The sequence below is a fragment of the Saccopteryx leptura genome, chromosome 2 (assembly GCF_036850995.1).
Source record: "Saccopteryx leptura isolate mSacLep1 chromosome 2, mSacLep1_pri_phased_curated, whole genome shotgun sequence".
NCBI classification, from domain to species: domain Eukaryota; kingdom Metazoa; phylum Chordata; class Mammalia; order Chiroptera; family Emballonuridae; genus Saccopteryx; species Saccopteryx leptura.
In genome coordinates, this window is record NC_089504.1 from 96832169 (window position 1) to 96856590 (window position 24422).

Here is a 24422-nt window from a genome sequence, read left to right on the forward strand (position 1 = left end):
GACCGCGGAACTCCAGGGAGAGTGCGCGCGCAACGCCAGCAGGGCGGAGGGAGCCACACAGAGCCGCCACGCCCCGCCACGCCCCGCCTTACGCAAGGCTCCGCACAGTCTGCGCACGGACCCGCCCCGCCCTAGGCAAAGGCCCTGCAGCACCCTACGCATGCCACGCCCACCTGACGCAGGCCCCCGCCCCTCGCAGGCCCCGCCCCACGTGGGACTACTTTTCAGCGCAGTGGGAGGAAGCGGGCGGCCTTGGCCGCATCGCGTTGTATCCTTCTCCGACTGCCTAGCAGCCGGAGCCGAGGCAGGCGTCTCTGCTAGCCGGTCCTGCCAGGCTCTGTTCCGGCCCCGCGTTCCGCGCAGCAGGCGCCGAGCGCGTGCCCGTAGTCGGTGCAGAGGTGACGCCACAGCCACACTGCCAAGAGCGACCTACCAGAGGTTCGCTCAGAGCTAGCTCAGCAGGCCAGGCCGAGGGCACGGGACATCCTGGAAGTCCAGCTCTGCGGCTTTGAGTGTGGGCTCGAGCCGGCAGCACGGACTGGGTGCCGCCTCTGCCACTTTCTAGCCGGGTCACCATAGATGAGGTTCAAAAGCGTCTTTACTGGTGATGACTGTCGTTTTGATAGGATTGCTTGCTCTAAGGATTCAATGAGCTAATACACCCACAATAGGGCTCCTAGGGTAGCATTCCCGATTTAGCACCATTATTGAAGTCATTAGGACATGAGAAATTGACAACTGGAGTGTCAGAAAACGGGAACCAGTAAAAACGTATTTCGTGCCTACTGTCACCCTGTCTTTGTGCCAAGCACTCAGCATTCACTGATGTAAAAACACATGGTGAAATGGGGGAGAAGACACAAATCTACCATGCACAATAACTCCAAATAATTTATGTAAATACTTAAGCATAATTCCCCACTCCCAGTGTGGGCCCTGCACTGACTCTTCCAAAGAACAGAGAGAGAAAAGGGTGGGGGCAATCTTACAGCGAAGAAACCTGACCAACACAGCCAGATGACCAAGGTCACTCAAAGGTGGTAAGTAGTGTTAACTGTATATATACCCTAACTGACCCATGAGAAAAACATCAGACCTATTCCAACTGAGGGACAATCAACAAAATACCTTATATATAAGCCCCTCCTCAAAACTGTCAAAAACAAGGACATTCTGAGAAACAGTCACAGACAAGAGCCTGAGGAGATGGGACAACTAAATGTAATGTAGTAGATCCCAGAACAAACAGGGATATTAGGTAAAAAAAAAAAAAAAAAAAAAAAAAATTCCAAATAAAGCATGGATTTGGCTAATTCTAAAAAGGTGGTTTAATCAAGATAAAATGTATTTTCTTCCTTGGGATTTTTTGGAAAAATAACTATTTCTAAGCCTGCTTTATCAGAGAGACTGTCTGGCTTTTTTTGTAACTATGAAACTCAGACATCAGCATAATTTTCATATTAACCATGTAACTTCCTTTAGAACTGGAAACCTGGAATTATTTGCAAAGGACAAAATATTTCTAAATCTTGTGCACGTGACCAAGCTCTTCAGTAGCTGTTTCAATCTGAATTAAACCTTAGTAATACAAGGAATTTAAAAGCCACACCATACTTTATACTAAAAGAATAAAGATTTTTATTAAGCATTGTAAGTTGCATTCAATAGCCTTCAATACACCACACCACAACCCATCTACAATCAGTCAAACCCAACAGCAGTTCATTCTTGCACAATCCATGAGTTAGGGTAAAACTCCCTTCAACTTACAGTAAGATCCTACTCAGGTCTTGCGGGCAGGGATTGGGGAATTACATCTCGTTTCTGATCACTAATGTGTGATGAAGAGCATCAGGAGAATTATATGAAAACGAATAAGAAGTGATTCTGATTTCAAAGTACATTGTTTGGAAACATTAACAAAAACATTAAAATGATATAAGTATACCTGCTTCTACTAAATTCTTAATGGGAAAGTTCTCAAGAACAAGCAATTTGTTTCCTGCTACAGAGGGGTTTTTTTTTTCTTAAAGATCAAAGGGATTTTTTTTTGTTTTTCACAGAATTTCATATTTTGCTAATATGAAGGCATAAAACAGCAACAAAGAACAATAATGCATACAGCAGTGAATACACCAGGGAAATGTTGATATTCGAAACAGCTAGATAATTTTTTGGGGGGGTTTAGAATAAATGCAACAGAGGTCAATAATCACAAAATTTTAAGGTTAGAGCAAGATCAGTCAATGACTAAACAGAGTTAACATCTTTTATAGGACTATTACTGATTATTAGCATTTTTGTTTTGCAAATGGGCACATACTGGTAAGAATGGAAGAAAGGACAATAACATGCATAATATTAACTACACACTTTAAAAATTATGAACCATGCAGAAGTTTAGCTCAAGTAGTAGCACTAATGGTCTACATTCGATTCAAAACCACATAGTTCATTGATCACAGATGCATGGTATTTAAGTCACAAAAAGTTTCAGAACACATTGTGTTGATTTTGAAAGGTCATTTGCATCTTCTATGATTTCAACTTTATCTTCATTTAACTTGCTTGTAAAGTATGTATGATGTACTGTATATTTAAAATCAGCAGAACGGCAATATTACTCTATAATTTGTTTTAATAGTTGCACTTTTTCTTTTAGCACAAAAGAACCACATCAACAGTGATGAAATTTAAGTAAGAAAGAAAAACTGTGGTTGTGCCTATTTCTTTCATAATCATAAAATCAAAGCCTTAAACAAAGCTTTCCTGTGAACAGTAATGCAAAATCAAAGATAAATGGCATACATATGGTGCCAAATGCTAAAAATGATATTTTAAGCTATATATACTTAAAGACTGCCAAAATTTGTTTTCTTTATAGTTCAAGAAACACAAGTATAGGCTTTTGTCATAACCAGTTTAAACTTTGTGTGTACTTCATTTTAAGGTGGGAGTCAAATGCTCTTCATTTTCTTTCTTTTTGTTTTATTGTAGCATTTTGACTACAACTGGTTAAAACTAAAAATGTGTTTTTTAAATCTCTGATATCAAAGAGGGATCCGAATTTCCAAAGTCCTCATTTTTCTCTTACGGAAAGGAAAAAATGTACATAACTGTAGGCTCTCTTTCTCTCCAGATATTCCTAAATCCTTACCCTTCCAGCATCCTTCACCCTCTATAAAAAATAAGTTTATTCTTCTTGCTTTAAGACAGCTGCCTCCAGAGCATCAGCTCCACGGCAAGCACTGTCTGTGCTTAGTGCATTTAAGTGAGGATTCGTATTGCACGTCTTAGAGTCATTGTTCAAGGCACTTTCTGAGTGGCTGGGGGCCCTGGTGTCGCCTGCACTCCCGTTCATCTGGGAAGCTGGCTTCTCAGCAACCGCTCCATTTTCAGCCAGGGACCCATCTGAAGACACAGCAGAGGACTTGGATTCCCCAGATCTTGACTTCAGTTCTTTGGCCACTTCTTCTGCTGAAGCAGCATAAGGAGGCTTGCCCTGTTTAAAATGAATTACAAGTGATAAGGCAGCTTGTGATAACTGCGGGAAGCAAGGGGATGGGGGGGGAGGGCTAACTGAAGCCTAATGACTTGCTGCAGATTCAGAACAGAATACACTGCATGTACTCTCTACTCCATACAGTTTATTACATACTCCAACACTCTATAAGTCCGTATACACTCTCTATATATTTTCTATTATATACTCTATATACATTCTCCATATTCAAACATACCTTGTCTTTGCTTTTGTTGCTTCTGATTGATCTTCATCTGGCAGAAGTTTCTTCTGTCTCAACAGTTTCCTCCCCATGGTCCCCATCCCTCAACTTCCATGTACATCAGAGGTCCCCAAACTATGGCCCGCGGGCCGCATGTGGCCCCCTGAGGCCATTTATCCGCCCCCACCGCACTTCTGGAAGGAGCACCTCTTTCATTGGTGGTCAGTGAGAGGAGCACAGTTCCCATTGAAATACTGGTCAGTTTGTTGATTTAAATTTACTTGTTCTTTATTTTAAATATTGTATTTGTTCCCATTTTGTTTTTTTACTTTAAAATAAGATATGTGCAGTGTGCATAGGGATTTGTTCATAGTTTTTTTTATAGTTCGGCCCTCCAACGGTCTGAGGGACAGTGAACTGGCCCCCTGTGTAAAAAGTTTGGGGACCCCTGCTGTACATAATGCCCTGATGATAAGAGAGATCCCCAAAGAGCCCTATCTAATCCTTTTGTATAGCATCAAGTCATCTGAAAAAACAAAGACCCTTCAATAAGTCTACTCTGAAATTTCAGACTATGCTCATCCCCCAGGTGACCACCAACTGGCACATCTGCCCGTATCAGGTAGCAGGACACCCATTTCTACCGAGAAATGAAGAAATAAAGAGATCACTGCCAGACAACCTCAACAAGAAGCAAGTCCACACTGATAATCGCTACATGTTTGTGACTTATCTCTTCTGAATGGGTCTCACCCTCCTCCTAACAGATTTAAAAACAACTCTCTGGAAAAAATAAATGTTGAGACTGATTCAGCACATTTCGTTAAATACAAGACCTCCCTGTAAGGAACTGTGAAGACAGACTTGAGATCTTTCAGTTGCTTACATTTTAGACCATGGGTTTCTCAACCTGGATCATGACATTTTGGACCTCAGTTCTGTCATGGGGCGTCTGGTGCACTGTAGGGTGGTTAGAAGCATTATTGGCCTCTGCTCATAGAAGCCAACAGCACTTGTAGCCCAAACTGTGAAAATCAACTATGTCGCCAAACAAAGCCAGTGTCCCCTAGGGGAGATATTGCCAGGGCTGAGAACCATTGTCAGAGACTGACATGTTGCTGAAGAAAACATTAATGGTCCTCACTTCAACTGATCATTTTTCAGATGAGAAAACTGAGGCCCAGAACAGGTAAGCTGTTTACAGATCTTCAGCTTAATATCCCATCCCCTTTCAACACAAGGTGGCAATGCATGTAATGCCTTCTAGTCCCCGCTAGTCTGAGGATTGGGGTGTTTGCGTGGTTGAAAATAAAGGCCACCAGCTCAGCCCAAAGTGAGAATGAAGGTGCCCATCACTCTCACCTTAGGGACACCCTCCTACACCAGTGGTTATCATGTTCCCACACTGTCTTCTCATTTTAGTTTTCAGTCCTAGAGTTCAGAAACACTCATGTAAACTCTTCCAGAAGTCTGTATTATAGTCATTTTTGTGGAACCTTGAGATAAATATGAAAACATAGAAGGAATAAAATATTGGAGGGCCAAGAAGGGACAAAAATAATACTGAAGATCTCAGGTACATGTGTTCAAACATCAGAGTCCTCACTCTCTCAGGAAAAAGTCCACTCTCTGGACTAACAAATACCTGTAGCAGCACTGCCAGTGGTGACGGGGCGGCCTCCTCACAGATGCTGCTACAGGACTGTGTCAAGGGGCCCGTTTGTTAGGGAACTTCCCCATATCACTCTCTGGGTGATAAGGGCGGGTATGCACGGAGGATGCAAGAGCAATGAGCAGCCAGCCTGCACCTCTCTCTAAAGCCAATTCTTCCTGTAAGCCTTTGCCACTGTGTGACATGCCCCCACCAAGTGACCACAAGTACGGAGCAGCACTGCCAACTCTGCACACATCCTCTCAGAACTGGCCCCACCAGGATGACAACAACAGAAACCAGAAACACAGACAGGTCAGAAACTCTCGGGAGACAAGCTGCCCTTCATTGTCTGTCCTTCTCAAGATGCAAGAAGACTAATGTCACCTAAAAATGAGCACCAGAAAGTACTAAGGTGGAACCACACATGACATCATTATCGGAAAGTAAGGGATGGAACAAACATGCTTATGGACAATGAAATATGTATGTCAGAAAGGCATGTCCATAAACGGCCAAGACTGCTTCCTCTGATCTCAGAATGGGCTGTGACAGGACAGGACGTGCACAGATCAAACCAAGAAAAGCTCGGAAGTGAAGTGAAAATCTTAGGGAATAATTCAAAATAAAAAGTAAAGATTATTCCAAAAATGAAGACTAAACTAGAAGAAACACACCAAACAAACATTATAATATCTGAAGTAAAAAGAAAAAAAATTTGAATCAAAAAGAAACGAGAATACGAAAATGCAAATCAATACTACATTTGATACTACTTCATACCTACTGGGACAGCTAAACTCAAAGACAAATAACAAAAAGTGTTGGTGAGACTGTGGAGGAATCTGAACCCTCGGACACTGCTGGTAGGAATGGAAAAGGGTGCAGTCACTTTGGAAAGACAGTTTGGTGGTTCCTCAATTAGTTAAACTGAATTACCACTTGAGAATTCACTCTTACCTATATACCCAAGAAAAACTGAAAACCTGTGTCCACACAAAAACTTGTACATAACAACTGTAGTTAACAATACTCTATAGTACAAGGTGGGGCAAAGTAGGTTTATAGTTGTGAGTACTTGAAACAGTTTATTCTTGTATTATTTATTAATTTTGTTATTTTCTGAACAAATGTGAACCTATTTTTTCCCCACAGTGTGTGTGTGTGAGTGTGTGTGTGTGTGTGTGTGTGTGTATGAAGGCTGCTGAGAGTAGCTCTTAAAAGTTCTCATCAAAAAAATAAAACCTTTTATGTAAGATGATGGATTTTAACTAGACTTCATATGGTAATCTATTTGCGCTATATACAAATATTAGATCATTATGTTGTATACATGAAATTAATATATGTTGATTATGTCTCAATAAAATGGAGTGTGTGGCCTGACCAGGCAGTGGCACAGTGGATAGAGCGTCAGACTGGGATGCGGAGGACCCAGGTTCGAGAACCCAAGGTCGCCAGCTTGAGAGCAAGCTCATCTGGTTTGAGCAAAGCTCACCAGCTTGGTCGCTGGCTTGAGCAGGGGGTTACTTGGTCTGCTGAAGGCCCATAGTCAAGGCACATAAGAGAAAGCAATCAATGAACTAAGGTGTCGCAACAAAAAACTGATGATTGATGCTTCTCATCTTCATTCCTGTCTGTCTGTCCCTATCTATCCCTCTCTCTGTCTCTGTAAAAACAAAAGAAACAAAAAACCCAACTGGGGGTGCGTGACCAAAATTGTACATATATTGTGTGTCCTTCAAGTCATGATGCACTTTTGACCCGTCACAGGAAAGCAACAAAAGATGATAGAAATGTGAAATCTGCACCAAATAAAAGGAAAACCCTCCCAGTTTCTGTAGGATGATGTGGCAGCATGTGCGCACGTGCAGATGATGACGTAACACCGTGTATACAGCGGAGCAGCCCATGGCCATGCCAGTCGAGATGTGGACAGTACAGAGGAAAGTTCAGTGTGTTCTGTGGCTCACTAAACTCGAATCCATGACCAAAGTGCAAGGTGAATATCGGCACGTTTATAACGAAGCGCCACCACATAGGAATAACATTACTCGGTGGGATAAGCAGTTGAAGGAAACCGGCAGTTTGGTGGAGAAACCCCGTCTGGTAGCCATCAGTCAGTGACCAGTCTGTAGAGGCTATACGGGATAGCTACCTAAGGAGCCCTAAAAAATCTGTGCATGATCCCACATCGAACTGCACTGGATAGGTATGAAACTGAGAGAGTTTTCCTTTTATTTGGTGCAGATTTCACATTTCTATTGTCTTTTGTTGCTTTCCTGTGACCGGTCAAAAGTGCACCATGACTTTACGGACACACTGTATATGTTTACAGCAGCACTATTCATAATGGGTCAAAAATAAAAACAACCTAAATGTTAGTCAACTAATTAATGGATTAACAAAGCATGGTCCATCCACACAACAAAAAACATTACTCAAAAATGAAAAGGAATGAAGTGCAAGTACAAGCCACATATGAATTTACATGAATGGAACAGAGGCCAAGGCCACTGAGGCATGAAGCAGACACATGGCTGTAAGGAGCTGCTTGTGAGGAAGTGGTTTCTTCCTGGGGTGATGAATGTTCTCCAATTAGTGGTAACTACTGTATGACCTTGAGAATTGTATACTTTTGACAGCTGAATTTTACAGTATGTGAGTTATATCTCTCAAAAAAAGAAAAAGGAAAAGGAAAAGAGAAAATGGAATCCGAAGTATGACAAACACTGCAAACAGACCTAAAAGGAATAGGACAACAGGAGTCCCAGAAATTTAAAACAAGCAAAGAAAAAGAACAGAGATAGAAAACTAGTAATTCAAGAAAACTTCTTGATGCAAAACAGGATTTGAAATTGTGTTTGAAAGAGCATGTCCTGTCCCGAGTGCACTGACCCAGAGCAACCAGCAGCAGGGCGCATCACTAAACTTTGATAGAAGAACAAAAAAATAATTTGGGCATTTCAGTCAAAAGAGCAAATGACTTCACAGGGAATGATGATTAGGGTGTTACCAGTCTTTGCCAGAAAAGCCTTATGACAGAAGACAATGACATCACAGACGTAAGATATTTGGGAATGTGAGTCAACATTTTCAAGTACAGACATACCTTGCTTTATTGCTATTCACTTCATTGTACTTCACAGATGTTACATTTTTACAAACTGAAGGCAAGACCCTCCACCAACAAAATGATTACCACTCCCTTTATTGCAATAGTCTGGAAACACACCCACGGTGGCCCTGCAGACACAGGCTGGTGGGGCCTGGGTGTGGAGCTGTACAGAACCTGGACAGATGAGGCTAAAGGAAGAGTGAAGTAAATGGGTCGCTGCTGTATGCTCAAACAATGCAGACAGTAACAGCACAGCTAGCTTTTCAAAAATACAAGAATGGGGCGGGGGGAACGTAAGCAACACTTTCCCTGCCCTCAGTGATAGAGCTGGTGGTGGCAGCCCTAACTGCTCTGAGCTGCCTGTGTGTGCAGTATGGGACGAAATCAGTAACATGTAGGAGGCATTCTAAGTTAAACATCCCCTGGGTTCTAAATTTTGACTGAGTCAATATAAGCTGTTGAGGTTTCTCATTAAGAAGAAAAAAGCGGCCCTGGCCGGTTGGCTCAGTGGTAGAGCGTCAGCCTGGCGTGCAGGAGTCCCGGGTTCGATTCCCGGCCAGGGCACACAGGAGAGGCGCCCATCTGCTTCTCCACCCCTCCCCCTCCCCTTCCTCTCTGTCTCTTTCTTCCCCTCCCACAGCCAAGGCTCCACTGGAGCAAAGTTGGCCCGGGCGCCGAGGATGGCTCTGTGGCCTCTGCCTCCGGCGTTAGAATGGCTCTGGTTGCAACAGAGCAATGCCCCAGATGGGCAGAGCATCACCCCCTGGTTGGCATGCCGGGTGGATCCCGGTCGGCGTATGCGGGAGTCTGACTGCCTCCCCGTTTTCAGCTTCAGAAAAATACAAAAAAAATACAAAGAAAAATACCCAAAAAAGAAAAAAGCAGCAGCACACATGTACACATGTGTGCACACAGTGTATATGATGTGCCTATGTGTACCTTCCCGTCTAGCTCTGTCCACAGAAAAAGTCATGACTTGGTGTAAAAGAAAGGACTTCCAGACAAAACAGTGAAGAGGTCAAGTGGAAGTGCTATAGTCTTCAGTTTGAACTGAAATATGAATTCCATGTTTCCATGGATAGAATTCATGCGGATTCTATCTTAAAAATATATACTGTATAGTAAAAGTATCGATGTGTGTGTGTGTGAGTACGTGTATGAAGAAACAGAGCTGTGTCTGTGCACACACGGCACCAGGAACAGTGACCGGCTCTTTGGCAGTCTGAGTGCACTGATGCCTATACTATGGTCTTGAAAAGCTTCTTCCCATTGAAGAAACCAAGAAACTAAGAGAAGTAGCTGTTGCAGGTCTTCTAGGCTGGGTGACACCCTGGAGAGGAAGCTACTAAGGACCTGAGGTCACAGAAAAAGGGCCCAGTGGCCTGGGATGGGCAAGGTGACCACATGCAGGCCTTTCCTTTCCTGTAAGGGCTGTAATACTTGGGCACAAAACAGAAGGCAACGGGAAGCATCTATTTATAAAACAATACCAATAAACAAAAAGAAATGATGGGTTGAGAACATCTTCGTTCTTCAATCCTTAGTGAATGAATGAGTCTAGTCATTGATGCACCAATGGGTCGAACACATAAAACAGACAAGCAGACACGAAAGCATGCAGCTGCACTCGTCTCACCACAGGGAACAGCACCATGAGTGTGCATGGAGCGGAATGCAGAAGTCTGTCACAAAATGCCTGGATTGGCAGTTAACAGATAAACTAAAAAAAAATGAACAAAACTCGACCACATCTAGGGACCACACATCAATGAAAAAAAGACAGAAAGACAAGTTGAGATAACTGAGAACAGTAGAAATTCTGGCTTGTGGTTATCTTGGGAGGAGAGAAGAGGGAGGCACTGGGATGAGGAGCGAGAGGTTCCTGGTATAGCTGGGGATGTTTCCATCACATAGTGATGGTACATGGGGATCTGCCCTATAACTAATTAGGCTACACATTTGTTTTGTGTGGTTTTTGACATATATGTTTTATACTAAAGTGTTTAAGCAACATGGGGACATAGTTCCTTACCTGCTCAGGAAAGGCCCTGTTAGCCACTAAGGATGACAATGACAAGCCACTTTTACACGAAGGGCTCTAGGCTGTAACCACAAGAAGGTGTGTCTTCCTCTACTAAACCTGTTGAGAGGCTGAGTACCTTTGGCTCAAAATGCATCTTTGTGAAGGTGAAGGAAGGTCAATATGGGGCTGGGGTACACTGAGCTAAGCCCCCACCCTTGCTGGATACTGTGCTGCAAAGAGGAGCTGCCAGTGCCCTACGTTCAGGGAAGGGACTGCCTCATTACTAGACTTGTTTGATGTGTTAAATTAAAACAAGTTACCAAGATGCTAAGATCAACTGGTACAAGCAGTTTTATCGTCTTGGCCAATTAAGTTTCTAAATATGTGTTATTAATATGAGTCACAAGAGTGCACTCCTCTTAATGTTTACATGAATAGCACTGGACTAAACTGCACACTTTGATTAAATTTCATAAGTTAAGAAGTGAGACAACAGACTACAGTATTAGGGCTGACTGGTATTTTAAAAAGATTATTCTCAAGAGGAAATTCACCAGGATCCAGATCCTATAATGGTATATCCAAAGCAGAAGAAAGTTCCAGTTCTTCTCTGGACAGACACATGACTTGTTTCCTCCTGGGCTGATCCTTTCAGGGAGAAGTTACTCAAGATGGTCCAAGAGAAGAAACAGACATACTGTCCAGCACTAAAAGCCTCACTTTTCTTTTTAAATCCTGAATGCTATTTACCTATTTCCTAATGTAAACACCATTAAAAGCCCTAGATTATTCTCAGTCAATTCCTACCAGCAGCTGTGAACGTTGAGTACAAACCTTATGGAAATGATTTGAGCTGGACTTATAATTAGTGAACACTATATGCCACCAGCAAGTGAGATGTTCCACAGAAACATCCCCAAAGCCTCTGTCTGGACACCACACTCAAACACTAACTTGGAAGACAAGCCACCAGGGGGTGAATCAGCAGCAGCCTCATATCGTGTTATTACCTGAATCGCACCCTGGTTTTTGTAACCTCTGCCGTAGTACCTCCCACCTCTTCCAAACGTTCTGATCACCGGAGTGGAAATAACTCCTCTTGGACGCCTGAATGAATAAAAAAGAACAACAGCAGAAAGATTTGAATCTGTTATGAAGAGCATTTAAAGTAATATCAAATGGATTTAAAGGCGTCTAATCTTATGCTATAGGAAGCACTGAGTTTATTAAATCATGGACATGCCGAAGACTGATTCCAAGGAATCAAACTCACTTTCTTGTTCCATATCTTGTGCATGCAATTTGAAAAATAATACACTCCAAAAATGCTACCCCTTTAAACATTAAAAAAATGGTTAACTGAATAATGTGCAGATAATTTAATGATTTCAATAATTACATAATGATGTATATATTTAATGTGATCCTATGTAACCACTAAGAATATTAGAGTGTATTTAATAATATAAAAGTGTTTCTAGTACACTCGTAACTGAAAAAAAGCAAGTAAGAAAGTGTTTTTACTTATCTAAGTACATCTCCATTCTTCAGCACTCACCCTCTTGCAGGACCTCCAACAGAAACGACCTGTAGTGGGAAAGGCCCACGGCCCCCACGGCCCCGTCTGCTCCCAGCCCAGTGGCCAACGACAGTGCCAGCTATTTCTAGCTTCCCTCCCTGAGAAGGTATAGGTTGGATTCCTACATGAAAAATGGACCCAAAAATAAATAAATAAATAAATAAATCTTTGCAATCTCAGGATTAAGCATGGCAAAAAGAAGCAGGCAAGCATTTTCTTTTCAACTGTAGTTTATATTTCATATAAAGCCCTTTCTCTTGCTTTGTGAAGACTTCTTGTTTATTATGTGGAGTATCAGTATGCACATTGTTTGATTTTAATGGTTTTAACTGTTGTTAAAAATACACCTAAAAGTAAGGCAAATGTGTTGGCTACGCCAAGAAGCCATGACAACTGAAATAGATTATAGCTACAAAGTGCGCAAGAGAGAAACGCATTCCAACAATGCTGTCCTTGGTGTGGGCAGCCCAGCTTCTGATATTGTCCTCTCTACCTTAACCAAACATCCTGAAATTGACAGTGAACGGAGCCTGCTGTTTCTCATTGTGTTGTTATATAAGAATTCCCTTACGCTAGGTCACAAATCCACTGTATGCACTAACTTCTATGATTCAGGTTGCCTGCGTATTCTAAGGGTTTTCTGACTTACTTAAGAAAATTCTCACATAACGATCTGTTAGCAAAATTTCTAATAAAAACAAAACAGAACCTCAAGCATCTTATTTCCTAGATGATGGAATGGACTGTAATTGCTGTCCAACAACATCTATTACCAGCCTTCCCTTTTCTAGGAGCCACATTACTAATAAACAAACATGAAATAAGTATTAATATCTATTTTATTTAACTCAATATATCCAAAATAATGTTATTTCAACATGTACTCAATATAAAAAACTACCGATGAGACATTTTGCTCCCCCCCCCCAGTATTAAGTCTTTAAAGTCAAAGTGTTTAGGACACAGCTCAAGTTCAAGTGCTTGAGAGCCGCATGTCCCCAGTGGGTCCTACACTAGACAGTGCAGATCTGAGCCCCAGACATAGTTTGGGGTAAGTTAGGAAGCAGGTTCCTCATCATTTCACCCTGAAATCCACCCCCACATTTTATCCCAACTGCAGGACAGCATGAGTTTCTAGGCCAGGGCTGCAAGAAGCTAAAGCCAGTCACGAAGCAGAGAGCACACCTCACTGTGTGGGTGCCACATGACATAGGAACAGGAAGTAAAAGCACCAAGAGCTGGGAAAATCCAGGGGAGGCAGGAAAAGGGCATGCGAGTCCAGTGGGGAGGGACCAACACTCCTGCAGCCACAGAGGGGCTGCATTCATCTGAGAGTCATCTGCTACACAAGATTTCTCTCACAAGCCTCTTAAGCACCCAAGTAACTGAGCTGGAAAAACATTCTTACTTAAGAGAGAAAGGCCTACATATCCCCAAAGTTACTTAAAAAATGTATTTGAATAACCCTGTAATACAAATACAGACTTGATGACCAGATGGTCAGGCTTCAATCTGCAGTCCCAAAATGTAGGATTTGTGACAAAGCCACAAGTTACAGACTTCAAATTATAGCAAAATCACAAGAAATTATTTCAAAACTAAATGTTAAGACTTTTTTCTCCCTTGAAAGCCTAACAGAAACGAGAAGAGGAACAATGGAATTTAAAATAAACTGATTTATATATCTAATATCAGATGTTTCTTTTAAAATATTTTGAACTATGGTAAGTTTTTGTGTCAGAAATTCTACTGTGGCCTTAGAATCTTCTACACATACATAAATCCTCTTTACCAAGAAGGGGCTGTTGGTGAGTAAGGTAGGAGAGACACACCACTGGGGATGACTGGGCAGCTGGTCCTGTCACAGGAAGTGATGGCTAGGGGCCGATGCACAGAAAGGCTGAGTATGGACACTGACAGCCCAGAAGGAAAGCAGAGCTGGGCCACAGCAAACTGAAGAGACCTGGGGCAGACAGGGACTGGGAGGAGCAGGAACAAGTGCCGGGGGAGGGGGGAGCCAAGGGAGGGGGCTCATGGAAAGGATGTGCTACTGGAATCAAGACAGAAGAGAAGCCAGAGGAGCAGGGAAGCTGCCAGCGGGCAGAAGCTCTAGGAGAAGGCATGGTATAATTACCGCCCTGCGACTTGCTAGTCCTGCTGCCGTCACTGCCTGAGAAGGCTCCACAGTGTCCTGCTGCCGTCGCCATGCGGAAGGCACGGTAAGCGCCTGTTGCTACAGTTTCCCCATAGGGGCCTCCAAAGCCACAGACTCCTATGGGACCCAGGTGAAAAGAGATGGAAGAAGACATGAGGAATGGGCTCAGGGAAGACCCTGGTGGGCTTTCAAACAGAGTGACCCCATTTCCTCCAGATTTTGTTCTGACCCGTTGCCTGTTAGGGATGGGTCTCCAAGCCCCTCCTATCAACACCAGAACACTGAAATGGCACCTCCACCAATGCTGAAAGCCTCTTGCCACTGGGCACTATCATGTGGCCCGGTCAGTGGTTGGGAGGTGGCCTGCTTCAGTAGAGTAGGGCTCCACTGATGTCACATGAGAGAGAATCTTAAGTCATAAGCGTAAGCAGTTTTCAGCGATACTGATTTTAAATCTCGTCTCTGCAACAGCTTTTGGAGCTCCCTTCCTTCCTTTTCCAGAATCTCTTCTAGGATCCATCTGCTCCTCTCATAACTAAGCCTGACAGTTCATTACAAAGCCTCAACAGGGCAAGATATGGCCCACCAAGACCTGCAATCTGTGCGCCTTGGCCTCCCCACACCAGAAGGCCCTGTCTGCGGGGGCGGCACACTCACCTGCAAGGCCCCGCCCTCGGCCTTGCGCTGGGGGCACGGGCCCGAAGTGCCGCGGGTACACAGAGGCAGGGTAGAAAGGCAGCGCCGAGGGCGGCGGGAAGGGGAGCGGGAGGCTCTGCCGGGAGAAGTTCAGCCCTTCCAGGATGCTCTGCCGCATCTTTTCTACCTTGGCAGCTTGCTCAGCCTGCAAGTCAAGCACCAGTACGTGAAACGTGACTCACAAGGTTTCAGTTGAAGTGGAACAAACAGGAAAGAAATGACACAGGTTGCTGTGCCATGTATAGTTATTTAACCATAAAAACTCAAAGTCCGCTTAGCAGCACTTGTTTGCAGAATGCAAACATGACTGAACGAATAAAAATGCAAAAAAAAATTTAAGATACCTCACTTCTTAATCTCATAAACAAACATGAATTCCTACTGTCTGAGCATATCTTCAGGTGGGATCCATTTATTCTAAAAACTATGGCTGAAACTGAGAATTTGGTTCTCAGAGTCAAGACAAATCTTAGTCTTTCTTCCTTCCACTCATGCACCCCAGGGTAGATGATGCTAGTTCACATCTTTAAAATTCACTTTCCTATCAATTTAGTATTAGGTCAGGTATTCATGGCACTTGACAGAGAGATAACTAGGCAGAGTGGAAGACTCTTTCTAAGGGGACCCTGGAGCTCTCTCTTCAGGACAGGACTGACCTGTGAGGCTGCCCATGAATGAAGTGACTACTCTGTCATTTCATGAAAAACAACATAACCTGCACAAATGTGGATAATACAACCTGTGTGTGTCAAATGCCACCACACTCAGGGCCAGCAGTGCTATAACTCAGCCTGAAAAAAAGCCCATCTAACATCCAAAACATTCAACCAGAGTGTCTTATGAACAACCAATCCTCAGCCAGAGAATCTGTAAATCTGTTTACTCTGTAATAAATCAGTCCTTAGAGATTGCATGTTTTGTAGTCTAAGATTTAAAGGCTTGAAGCCAATTTAAGCTTCTTTTAGGCAATGGGACAAAATAACCTGATAATCTATTGCACTTTATTTTTAAACCAGGATTTTAAAAAAGCAGTCAATCCTCACTACTCATGAGCTCCACACCCGTGGAATTCACCTACATGCTAAAATATTTTTGTAACCCCAAAACCAATACTGTATTTTTCTCATGGTCATTTGCAGACTGGCACAAAGCAGGAGACACTTTGAGGTGCCAGTTGAGGTTGAAGCTTTTATACCAGGGGTCAGGAACCTATGGCTCTCAAGCCAGATGTGGCTCTTTTGATGGCTGCATCTGGCTCGCAGACAAATCTTTAATAAAAAAATAACGTTAAAAATATAAAACATTCTAAAAAAAAATACATATATATAAAAAATATTCTCATGTATTACAATCCATTCATTTCCTACCGCTCATGTTCATGGTTGCGCTCATGTTCATGGTTGCGGGTGGCTGGAGCCAATCACAGCTGTCCTCAGGGACAACACCAAATTTTTACTGGATAATGCTTAACGTACATGGGTCATTGTACGGCTCTCACGGAATCACATTTTAAAATATATGGCGTTCATGGCTCTCTCAGCCAAAAAGGTTCCCAACCCATTTTGTACTGTAAACAAGTGTCCTATTTACTGTCTACTTAGTGCCATTTTTTAAAATTTTTGTGGATGACTCTGCTGTTTGACATGGCCCCAACTGCAGTGCTGAGTGCCTTCTGTGTTCCTCAGTGCCAGGCTGTGAGATGCCTTATGGAGAAAATGTATGTTCAGGCTGAATTACACTGATGCTGGCCCTGAGTTCAGTGTGAGCAAATCAACAATATATATTCATTAATAGCTCTTTAAATACACATACACAAGGTTATGTGTTGCTCTGGTGACAACGATGTCATGACCAGAGGATGCAGGAACCTAACCCTGTATTTCCCCTAAGAAGCGAGATTCAATATCTGCTAATTCAATGTCCAAGGCAGATTCATAGAACATGATTATGGTGATTAATGAGAATCGAGTGTACTGTGTGGCCAGAGCTCAGCTCAAGTGGGCAATGAACTGACACTGACTTACACATGGGACTGGGCCCAATCTAAGACTGAATCCTGTCCCATGGGGTCATTATAAACTTGGTATGAAAGATAACCAGTTAGCCAGTGAGCGATACTTCCCCCTGGTTAAAAGCGGCCAGCCTCTCCTCCCTGTCTCCACCAGACAGTGTTCCTGAAACTAACCTGACCATCACAGAGGTCGATGAGTGGGGTCTTTTCCCGGCTTGCTTTGAGTAGCTTGGACTGGAAGAGCTTCCCATCAAAATACATCCAAGGACAGCAGTGTTCCCAGGGCACGGGCTGGCCACAAGCGTCGTTTGCAAACAGGGCCATGTCCACGCCACTCATGAAGAGAGCTGATAGCTGAATGCCTCGAGGGTCGAGGTTCTCAATCTTTAAATGGAAAAGAGTGACTTCTATGGAGTAAGAGTATGCATTACCAAGTTCTCACAATGTCTGACTACAACTCTCATGGTTAACCAGGACACCCCAACCAGACACCCTAAGCAGACCTGTTAATCAACACCATACAATGACCTAGCACTGACCTGTTCAACACAAAGACCTTTTATGTTATTTAACAAATTTAAATTTAAAAGAATGTTTTATAAACATACTGAAATATTTGTTTGGAATTTGTGAAGCATTATACAAGTATAAAGTAATACTATATGTAAGGCTGACACATGGTAAAGTAACGAATTATTAATAGTCTCCTTAGCAGTTAAGAAGCCCACGATTCATTAATGAAATTTTACACTACAGATTCTATACACTGGTAGCATATTAACAGAAAGATTGTAAAAAGGAACATTCTAATAAGATTATGCATTTTTCAAATAGTTACACTAAAAAATTACTTGGTATTTCATCATAAAACTTGTACTTTGTTTACATTATTTATATGTTAATGTTTTAGATAGCAACTTATTAATGAGACTGTCAAAATGTTTTAGGAGAAATGGATAGCTTATAAATGAAAGAACACAACAATAAAAACATTGTATCTGAACCATGCAGACTATCAGAGTCTAGAGACTGTCTCCTCAGCCCTCTCACTCGGCCATTAGTGCTGGGAGCCCCCTGAGCACACAGCTCTCTCTCCTAGCATCTGATGCACAGGGCGAGAAACACTGACAAATACAGTCAACTCTTGAATATCTGTCTGCCAAGGACCTAGTTTGTGGATTATCCGGGACTGAATTTTAGCTGTCCTGGTTTCTGTCTTCCCACCTGGCATCTTTTTTTCTAAAGTGATGGGGTCTCAAAGAATGTTATCGTTATGGGAATCAACCTAAGCAATACCTAATTGTAGGTAAAATGGCTTTTCATTAAAGAGAATAAAAGGTCATTCTTATGCCAAATATTGATGAGTTTATTATCTGCTATTTTGTGCTGTCAGTCCCATTATCAGCTAACACGGTGTTTTCCAACTTTCTTTTTTTTAACATTGTCAATGCAATTCCACACTTCCTAGACCTGGAGAAGTCTGTCCACCCCGCTGGCGCACCTTGCTGCTCCTGCTTCTCCCATGCAACATTGGAAAGGGGAACTGAACATGTTCAGTTGAAGGAAGGTGGGTTAGGGTGATGGAATTAGATGCATCTTTATATTTATGAGCAGAAAGTGGAGAAAGAGAGACAGACAGAAGGAAACTGGCTGAGAGTCTGAAGGCAGGAAGAGGGTGTCTTCTCCCTGAAAGTGGACACTGTGGGAATGTGGCACTGCAGCCTGGCCTCTAGCTGCTCTATCACTGCTAGACATGCCTCCAGCCAGGTCAGGACCAAGGGAGAGACCATGATGGTGCCGGTGCTGCTCTGAAGGCATGTGCTCGCTACCCAAAGCTGCGACAGGTGCCAGCAGCAGCCTTCTGTGGAAGCAGCATGCTGCTCTCATTTCTTAAGTAACTTGTGATGTTGGTCATACTGACAACAAACCTTAATTTGACTAATAAAGCTCAAAACCACTCTGGGAAGATGGCTGTGTGAGTACCAAGGTTAAGAAAGCAGAGCCGTGCATGGAGCACACAGCACCCTGGTTACAAAGAGTGGTCTCCTGTGAGTTGATGAGAGGAACGGAGAAGCCCAGGCTATCTACTCACACGCTACTTATTTTAAATAGCCTCACCATTCGTTGAGAAACTGTTTTTATGGGTTTAAAAAATAATTTTCAGGTCACTTAGTTTCAGTAATGACAACTACCATTGATTTAACAGAGAAAAATTCTTAAATTGTCTAAATAATGGGAATAAAAATCTCAACTGCTGTGTAGATATTGCCTAATATGACAATTTTATATAACACAGCAGTTAATATTTCTGTCCCTAAATGTTAATTATACAAAGAATAATGTCTAATATTTATGGGAAACATAATAAATAAATATGTATCAGACCCTAGTCTAAGTATTTTTATAGGTCTTGTCTCATTGACATCTCAACAACTGTGTGATAATACAGTACTGTTCTTAGCACTCCATTTAATAGATAAGAAACTGAGTCAGAGAGAGTTCAAGGTTACGATACTGGTAACTGGTAGCACCAGAATCTAAACCCTTGACCACAGAAACGGCCAAAATATTTACACTCCAACCTCATTCTCTTATACCAAGTAGAATAAGATATTCAACATTATCCGAAGTTCCTTAACTAGAGAAATGTCAACAAAATTTTCTAACTTTATAGGAAATGCAAATATGGAATTTCACCTCTGCCCAATTAGCTCAAGAACCAAATTCCAGTGCAGTGACTTTGTATGACTTCTATTTACTGGGCAGCATTCTCTTACTGTGACCTGTCTTGTTCATTTGCATGCACAGTAAATCCTACAGGTGCCACAGACATGCTGCAGCCCCCAGCACTGTTGTTACAGCCCTTCATTTCCATCTTTATATTCTGTACTTGGCATGTGGAACTGTTAGAAGAATGTAAGACAATCACAGAGATGTCAAGAGTAAGGAGACAGAGACGTGACAAAACACACTGAACAAAGGGCCCTCTCCTCCTCCACCCGCCCCCCTGCACACACAGCGGCCGTGCTATCCCATCCCTAGTGACCATGCTCACCCTGGTGACCTAGAAGCACCCAAAACACCAGAGAAAAGGGAGGGTATCAGTCACGCCCCATATCTCTTAATGACCCATGCAGAATATTCAATTGTTTATGGTTGCAGCAGGTGGACAGAGCACAGATCAGATGAAACTCTTATATCTCCCCATCAAATTCCCACCAGAAAAGCCAACCAGAGGCCAAACTATCAAAATTAGGTCTTTTCTTTCTCTTTTCCTCTTTATTCCCAAAGCACAGAGAAAGAAGTGGGAGAAGAAAAACAGGGTCTGGGCAATCCACAAACCGGGTAACGGCCCCTAAAACACCACCAAATATCAAGAGTTGACTATATCCTACACAGTGAAATGGGGTTTTTTTTATATGAAAGCATCATCAATTTTGATATATCAAAACAACTTTTCATGGTTAAATGAAAAAACAATTTTAAAATTTACTTTTCTATTAATGAATTTTGGGACCCTCCCTCAGCTCTACATAGGAATTTTATAGCACTTTAACAATAATTATTCCTATCAGTTCTCAATCTGATAGCTGAGAGGATGTTCAATCTTAAAACACCAACTACCTCTCCCTCCCCCAAGAAAAGTTGTTACTTTTTTCTTCTGGTTCTTAGAATCTACGCTGCTCATGAACAGGGCACCAGCTTGCGGGCTGCCCTTGGTGAAGGGAACACAGACTTCCAGACCAGAAGAGTCAAAGGGACGGGGTGGGCCTGAAGCACCTGCGCTTTCTAACACAGCTCTAGCAATGCCTAGCTTTAGATGAAGAATCAGGAGAAAACCATGAAAGCACTAAGACTTTAAAAGAACCAAAATGAAAGCTTAGAGTGTGACTGTCTTTCAAAAGCTATTATATCCTATGTGTTGATCCAAAAATGAAAAGGATATGGGAGAAAAGATGAACTTGGAGTAAAAGCAACTTGATGGTGAATAAGGCTTGGTGGGCATACCTGATACCTGGCGGTCTGATTTTCAGAACTGGGATGTCAATACTGATGTAATAATCTAAATAAGAGAAACAGGAAGTAGAGGTAGAGGGATGGCACCACACTCTAGTAAAAGTATCACAACACCCCTGAGCACAGTCTGGTGATGAAGACAGTGGCGACGGCACCACACTCTAGGACACGGGAGGTAGAGCCTTTGCTTAATACCAGCCTCTCAGGGGACACCCGGCCAAATATTCTAGAATAAAAACTTAAATTCAAAATCATTAAAAATAATACTTTCTGTCTAACAAACAGAAAAGCTTAATCTACAAAGTAAAGAATACAATTTGAGGTAGATTCTCCTACGGTATTTTTTTTTTGTCTTATTTAATTAGCTTCTTTCAAAGTCATCAGAAGCCTAAGGTGACCACAAATGACATGGGCTCCCCACAGTCTAGGGTCACTCAACACCAAATTACTAAATTTAATTCAATAGTTTAGGGGAAACGAGAAATTTACTGAGCCCAAACTGCAGAATACTAAAAATCTATACAGTGAGCCTACAAATCCTCTGTCGGGAAAGAACGCCTTCGTAAAGAACAGCAAAAAGATCTAAAAGTGAAGGCGATTTTGTCAAAAGAGATTATTACTTCATAACAAATTAAATTCTGTGCAATAAATAAATAAATAAATAACCAACCAACGGCAAAGAAAAAACCAAAACCCTACGCATTAAAAAGAAAAAGGCATTCACTAATTTAGCTAAGTCTGAAAAGTCTTGAACTTTCTAAAATTTAGTGTAGAAATTAGAAAGCAAGTACAGCCATGCGAACACAGCAACTAATAAAAGTGCACTGAAAAGATAAGCACACTGAAAAATCGGGTGACAACACAGAGAAAATTAATATTGTCAAAACAAAGAATAAAAGGAATTACTAGAAGGGAAAATTAAAAGAAATACGATGTTAAATGCTGACTAAAGGGCACAGGAATGATGGTCTAACATTGTTCTTCAAGTGGTTTTTTTAAAAGGGATTTACAATACTAGGAGAAAAAGACTATTTTTTAGAGAAAACGAATGCTGTAATTAGAACAACAGAACGAAATAAGAAAAAGATCCTGGCCAGATGTTAGGAAATTCTTAGGACCAAGCCCTCCCAGGGTTTGGGGATCCCACCTGCAACAAAAGATAAGTTTATTTCCTAATGTGAAAAACAAGAACAAACACCCACTGGTAAACAAGAAAAAGTTTTTATCGAACAAAAGTAGACTTGACCTTTTCAATAACCAGGAAGGGGATTCCCTTTGCCCTGAAGGCTCTCAAGTCCTCATCCTCGGCATTACTAGTCTGGTCCTGAGCAGCTGCCAGGTGAGGTGAGCTGTCCCTTGAGCACCAGAGCAAGGTTCCGGGACAAGGAAGGAGGTGCCAGTTACCTTGAGCTCCTGCAGCTGATCAGGCTCATAGAGTTTGGGGGACAGCGCCTGAGCCAGGAAGGCATCCAGCTCCTGACGACGAAGAATCCGGGCTCCAGGCCATTGCACCATATACCTGCAGGATGGACAGGCAGAGAGGGCATGGAATTAGGAGGCGGTGGTCACCAGCCACATGCATAACCTGTTTAGGTTCTGAAGAGACTTTGATGACACAAACTAAGGAGGCTTATATAGATTTCTTACCCAGCTTTTCTATTTTCACTAGATGATGCTAACTAAAAAATCCTAATCATCACCTGAGCCAATCAGCATTTTATAGAGTAATTAAAAATACACTAAATTTATACATACTACAAACCAGCTGGTTGCTGAATTTTGATACAACTTCACTCTTATGAAGTATTTAAATCCTGAAAACACATTATATGTACAAAATTTATATGATTTACCTATTTTAATTCAAGACAGGACTCCCAGGAGCAGACCCTAGGTCCAAATAGGAAAAATTAATCCCTGCTAAAGAGTGAGTATCGTGTGAACCGTCTGCCCCAAGGGCTCTGGCAGTGGTAGGTGGATGTACAGGGACACAGGACAAAGAGAACCCAGGACACGAATTAAAACTGCAGTCTTCAGAATGAGTGTCTACAGTCCCCGGGTCCACTGGCTTACTGGCTTACCCTGATGTGAGCAGCTGACAAGAAATCAATTTCTAAATCAACAATCTTCATTTTATGTACTGTCTACCAGAGAACCACCACGTTTTCATGCTACCTTTCTCCCACCAATTCTTGTTCCCTATTTACCTTGCTGAGTGCATGGTCCTGGTGACAACCCAGGGCACTAAGCAAAGGCACAACCACAGACAATGTTGGGGTGAGAGCATAAGAGCCTTAGCACTAAGAACTTGGTCCTAGGTCCTGTTCAAGTCCAACAGTTCATAGTTTCCTGCATACAGCAGAGTTAAAGGGTGACCTAATCAAGCTGCCAGCTGATCACTAAAAATAACTTCTGGTGATAGATTCGTAGGTCATCTCTGGCATGACACTCCTCACAAAGCTCTCCATTCCCGTCTGCTGAGGAAAGTTTCTCAGGACTTAAAATCTAACTCAACAAAAATGAGAATCAGAGTTGGTACAAAGCTCTATTTCTTTTTTGTACTAATTAATATTCATCCACAGGTACATAAATAGGCGAAGAAGGAGTGCCATTCAGCTGATTAAGAGAAGTATTTTCAATAAAAATCTCAACAGTGCTTGAAGATGTATATGCACCGACTCCTCATGTGATCACAGAAACTCTGAGGGGTAAACACCACTGTCCTCATTTGTGAGACGGGGAAATGCAAGCACAGAGCTTGTATATACTTCGTGGTAAAATTATGTAGTTTTAGTAGGAAGGAAATGAATTTCAAGGTAAATTAATAGTACATGTTTAATCTCTCTCTCTCTCTCTTTGGTATTCAGATCCGATCAGATATAGTTAAAATGATGTAAAAGTTTTATTTCATTCAACTGTCAATATCTGCAATGACAAAATAAACAACCTTTGCAATTGTCACAAATCTTAAGTACAATGAATGGTCTTACTGAGTTTTAATCAAGGTTTGATGCAAGAAACAGCAAATCTGGAGAAAGACTGAAAAAAACTATTGAGGAAAAGACTGCTCATTACACAATGTTTTTGCTTAAGTATCCTTGTCATACATCCCTTTTATTTTTATTCTTTTGATAATTATGATAAAATACACAACATAAAAATGACCATTTGAACTATTTCTAAATGGATAGTGCAATGACATGAGGCACCATCAGTCTGTGTAGCCACCCCCCCCACCCATCCCCACGGCTCTCACCTGCAAATGTATGAAACATGGACTCCCCCCACTCCCTCAGCCCATGCAGCCACCCCCCACCCATCCCCACAACTCCCACCTGCAAACGTATGAAACATGGACTCCCCCCACTCCCTCAGTCCATGCAGCCACCCCCACCACCACCCATCCCCACAACTCCCACCTGCAAATGCATGAAACATGGACTCCCC

General features: G+C 42.2%; 1 protein-coding gene across 2 annotated transcripts in view; it reads right to left on the bottom strand.

Moving 5' to 3' along the window:
- Positions 1–1614: 1614 nt before the first annotated feature.
- The window catches only part of FAM120A (family with sequence similarity 120 member A), a 134019-nt gene continuing 111211 nt past the window's right edge, over positions 1615–24422 (bottom strand). For both annotated transcript variants that reach the window (XM_066368350.1, XM_066368351.1), the window contains exons 12-18: positions 22380–22494; positions 17133–17342; positions 14909–15092; positions 14231–14368; positions 12076–12217; positions 11528–11624; positions 1615–3502 (exon numbers count right to left, since the gene is read on the bottom strand). In XM_066368350.1, the coding sequence (XP_066224447.1) occupies positions 3194–3502; positions 11528–11624; positions 12076–12217; positions 14231–14368; positions 14909–15092; positions 17133–17342; positions 22380–22494 (1195 nt within the window). In that variant the 3' untranslated portion in view covers positions 1615–3193. The remainder of the gene's footprint in view (positions 3503–11527; positions 11625–12075; positions 12218–14230; positions 14369–14908; positions 15093–17132; positions 17343–22379; positions 22495–24422) is intronic.